The 4,739-nt window shown below is 43.4% G+C and overlaps 1 protein-coding gene across 1 annotated transcript; it reads left to right on the top strand.

Moving 5' to 3' along the window:
• Window positions 1–395: 395 nt before the first annotated feature.
• On the top strand, window positions 396–2,975 carry LOC104167484 (ankyrin repeat and SOCS box protein 4-like; the record flags this gene model as incomplete). Its single annotated transcript, XM_009707765.1, has 2 exons — window positions 396–609; window positions 2,676–2,975. Coding segments are annotated over exons 1-2 (514 nt in total), but the record flags the coding sequence as incomplete, so codon positions are not given.
• Window positions 2,976–4,739: the final 1,764 nt, after the last annotated feature.

Below are 4,739 nucleotides of genomic sequence, written 5' to 3'. Positions count from 1 at the left end.
AGTCAATAAATCAACAATGGTAACTATGAAAGGAAATGTGAGTGTTTCTCCAGCTGAGAAACAACACCTGGAACTAGTGTCTTTTAATGTAAGTGTATGGCAGGAGCAGAGAGTAACCATGTGGTTAATGTAGCTTAATGTGTATAAAGCCCATGGAGATAACTCTTATTTTGGTGTTATTGCTAGTGTGTCTAAACTCACTTTCATAAAAAGAGTGTGGTGATATCTAAGAGTGGCATTTCAATGCCTGAAATGCTCCTCATATAAATAGAACAAGCAGATCAGCATGACCGAGTGATAAAATTACCTTCTGGTCTTCAGGAACTTCAGCATGCAACTCTGCTATAGGGACCTCAGTGTACCCCTCTTCACAGCACAAACAAATACGTTTGGAAATGGATCTGGAGGAGACTTACAAAGAGGGAGAGAATATGGAGGGGAAAATTACTCGAGCTGCAACTGCAAAGTTGGTGAAAAAGGCTTTTCTTGAAGCCCTGAGGTCCAATGACTTTGAAACACTGGAAGAGCTCTTGAGCCAAAAGAAAATAGATGTGGACACGGTGTTTGAAGTGGAAGATGAAAACCTGATTCTGGCATCCTACAAACAAGGTAAATGTGGCAGCATTTAACAGCCAGGAAGTAGATGGGTTTGAGTGATTTTTCAAGAAACTGTGGCCTTTTGTGTCTTCTGAAGCTGCAGTGTAAAGCTGATTCATAGGCAGTAACGTCTCAGTAGGTTCATACGGTTGCGGTCACCGCAGGAGGGGAGCTTATCAGCGGTACCTGCCGGGCTTGGTGGAGGGCAGGCCAGAGACCAGCCTGAGCCTCCGAGCTGCCGAGGCAGCTGCTGCAGCTTCAGGGGAGTCCAGAAAGAGAAGTCCTTTGCCAGCCATTTCCTCGCAGAGAACTCTGGTGCGGAGCCCAGAATAGACACGTGCAGGCTAAAGGTGGTATATACATTTCTTGCATGTACCCAGTCATATATACAGACCGTTTAGAAACATAAAATGTTCAATCTCTTCCATTTTCAATTTACAGTAGAGTACGGTGCATTTTCCCTAGCTCAGGATAGCTAAGGAAATCCTGCGGACTTTTGATGTTGCTGGATGGGAGGAGAATTATTTTTCAAACTTTCAAACTGAAAGTGAGGATGTGCTAGTTTATCAAAACAGAAAAATCATCTGGAAAAACACAACCAGAAAAGACATCTGTTTTGGAATGTAGAAAACCCAAACCAGTTCTCAGCCAGACACTGGTTTAGTTTCCAAAAACTTAGAACTTAAAGCAATAAACCAAGTTTGCTCTATGCTAAAACCAACATTCTTCATGACCTACTTGCTAACAGACTCTTTGTGTGTATCTAGAATACAGTGATGATCAGCCTTTGCCAAAAGTTAATCATATGTGGAGATAAACACCTCCAGTCCCAGCAGCACAGCAAATACACTTTCTTTCTGTGGCATAAAGAAGGGACAACAGCCCACCTCTTCTCCTTTTCTGTGTTTACCTCTCATTTAATGGTTGGCTCCTGTTCTTTTGATTTCATTAGGGTGAGGACGATGTAGTCACGACATACTTCCCTTGGGGACAGTGTCTGAACTAACCCACAAGGTGATAAATATATCTTAAAACCCCTTTCTTCTGTCCTCAGCAGGCTGAAATGCATTCTGGTTGTGGTTTGAGACTACAGGATTAATGCATAGATTTTTAATGGTAGATCATTTAACTGCAAGCATTAACCTGCCTCTGTTGGAGAAGTCTCTCCCTTCTCCAACTTCTTCCAAAGAAGTTTTAAACGTCTCCTGCCCTTCTGCACATTATTATTGTGTTTTACTTTTTTTTAGACAAGTGATTATAGTAATCACTTCTGAGGCTGTCTCTGTGCAGTCACTAAGCATTTAGTCCTATTTTGGGAATAAATATTTAAGTGTTATTTGGTCTTACACCTGTTTACAAGTAAAAAAAAAAAATAATTGGTGACATTTTTAGAGAAAAATCCAAACATTTTGGAGTAAAATTTCATGCTAAGGTGTAGCTGTTTCTATTTGGCTTTTCAACCTAATTTACATCAGCATCCAAACTCCTCACTCCAAGCTCCTCAGGGGCAGTAGTTGGCAGGAGGTCTGTGGTACAACTGCAGCCACATTGCCAGGGGTCATCTATGTGCAATCCATCACTGGAGGTCTGAATCCAGCTCCTGACATGCAAGATCCTGCCATCTCCCATGCAGAAACAGTAGGATGAGCTATCTGTTGAGTCACTGGCCTAAGTAAATGCTGCCTTCTTATTCCAAAGCCACCTTTGTTCAGCTATTGGCAAGCTGAAGATCCCATTTCCCCCATATTTTTTAGCTGGTGGCAATTCAAATACTCTAAGCATATTTTTTTTTAATTTAGTCTACACAGGTCACAAGAAAAACAAAAGCTGCCTTCAGAGTACATCTACATGGGAATTGTCTCTCCAAAAGGCAGGCTATTCAGTACACATAGTAGAAGTGCTCAATGAGAATGAAGTTATGCTTAAGAGAACTTCGTGTGCACTAAGCTGTAGCTGGTGAAATTGCAGTAAATCAAGCAAAACTCCAATCTTTCCTTCCCCCTCAATTATTCTAGGTAGGCAGATAGTCCAAAGAAAAGTCTTTGCCAAGGATGGTAACACATTTTCACTTTGTACAGGGTACTGGCTGCCTAGCTACAAATTAAAAATATCCTGGGCAACTGGACTTCATCTAGCTGTCATGTATGGACATCTGGAGAGTCTTTCGGTCCTTCTCAACCACAAAGCTACAATCAACTGCCGGCCCAATGGAAAAGCTGCAATCCACGTAGCATGTGAGATGGCAAATGTCGAGTGTCTCAAGATCCTTTGCAACCACGGAGCTAAGCTGAACTGCTTTTCAATGAGTGGGCAGGCACCCTTGCACTTCTGTACGACACGAACCTCCGTGCCTTGTGCCCAACAGCTGGTTTGGAGAGGTAAGGTGAAGCTCTGGAGCGTGTCTCGTGGCATGCCCAGAGCTGGTGGGCATGGTCTGTGGTTTCTCTTAGGAGGCAATTTGTCAAAGTACATGTGAATTTATCCCTTCCATCCATAGCTGACTCATCTCTTCATCTCAGACTCCTTTTCCCCATCTCTTTGACCAGAGGAAGTTTCTCCTGTTCTGATTCCTCACCCCATCTGTCTTTCCCTCTCCCTGGCCACCAGCCCTTACACCAGGATCGTTTCCCATTTCAGTGCCTCCAGCCTGCTGCCTGGTCAGTCCCTCAGCAGAAGAGCTTCTCTGAATCAGGGAGTTTCTCTATTTTTTTCCTGTCTTCTTCATCCAGGTTTACTATTGAGATGTTTTCACATGAAAGTGCACCCCTCTCCTCTTCTTTCTTGTTCAAATTTCCTTGATCTCAGTAAAATTCTTCCAACTGCTTGGTTTTTGAGACCTGAGTTTGAAAAACTGGATGCAGTTTTTCACACTGTCACTTCATTTTTCAGCAGCCAAACTCCTGCATCTATGTAGGGACTGGAGGGAAAAAAGGCTATTATATAAGATTTTTGCTTTCTCAAAGTCAGATACATTATGCTGCTGGTCATCTGTAACAAAGCAAGCTATGAATAGACGTAATTCCTTCACAAATATATTAATGTTGCACTGTATTTCCTTAACACAAGGATGCTCACTCAGGACACAGTAAAAGGCAGACATAAAAGGTACAGCAAAGTCAGGGAGTTCAAGTCTTTGGTTACAAACAGATTGCCCTGGTTATCACACCTTGCCATGGCAAATACAAATGCTTTGGGGTTTTTTTTTTTTGCTACGTGTGTTGTTATTGAAGGTTTTTCCTGAGATGCAGAGGCCAAGTATGCTTTTTGGGCAAGGCAATCTGCAGTCCTGAATGAATAACTACATCGCTTTTCTTCTGCTGGAAAGATACATATTATTTTGTTTGGTAGAAAGGAAAATAAATGCTGCCAGTTGTATCCTGCCCAAAGCAAACAGTCCTGACAGCAGGAGTTGAATTTGCTGCCATGGAAAAGCTTAAAAGTCAAATGTACTCTTATAAAATGTAGCATAGGGTGAATGCAAATGAAAGGATGTATTCTGTAGGCTTTCTCCACCCACCCATCAGCAGCAACAGAATAATAATACTTTACAAGCCACCCTTCATCCCAAAGCACTCACTAAACTTGGATCTCCTTATGAGCTAAACATCAAGACTCCAAACAAAATGGGAAAGGTGTGGAGCACAATGTGTCAGGCGTGCACAGTCACATAGCAGCAGCACCCAACAGCTGAAGCCAGGGTTTCAGTTAACGTCCCTGCACCGAAGTTTCCAAGACGCATCTCCCACCCTGCCGTCTCCACCCAGCGTGTCATGCGGGGTCAGGTCAGGTAAATGCAGTTTAACCACTTCTGGTTTGGGCAACTCACCAGCCAAGCAAAACCGATCCCGTGCTTGTTTACCACCTCCAAACCTAGATTGCTGATACTCTCATGGACATCTAACACAACTAACACTCTACATGGCTGAAGAGCATCAGCACTCAGGTTTTTGCAGCTCAGAGGTAATTTCTGACCCCTCTTCCTCCCTCCCAACCCTTACACCTCAGCCTTAGTGTAAGTTTGGGCATGTAAGGGCTTTCGTAAGCCCGGAGAGAAGAGGGCTGGCCACACAGCGTGCACTTGCTCTTGCACAAGCACGTTATTGGGAGTTTGCCAAGGCCCCACGTCCAAGGAGCCCTTGTCC

The sequence above is a fragment of the Cariama cristata genome, unplaced genomic scaffold, assembly GCF_000690535.1.
Source record: "Cariama cristata isolate BGI_N322 unplaced genomic scaffold, ASM69053v1 scaffold45789, whole genome shotgun sequence".
NCBI classification, from domain to species: Eukaryota; Metazoa; Chordata; class Aves; order Cariamiformes; family Cariamidae; genus Cariama; species Cariama cristata.
Note: the sequence above shows the minus strand (reverse complement) of the source record. Positions and strands in the feature narration are given on the sequence as shown.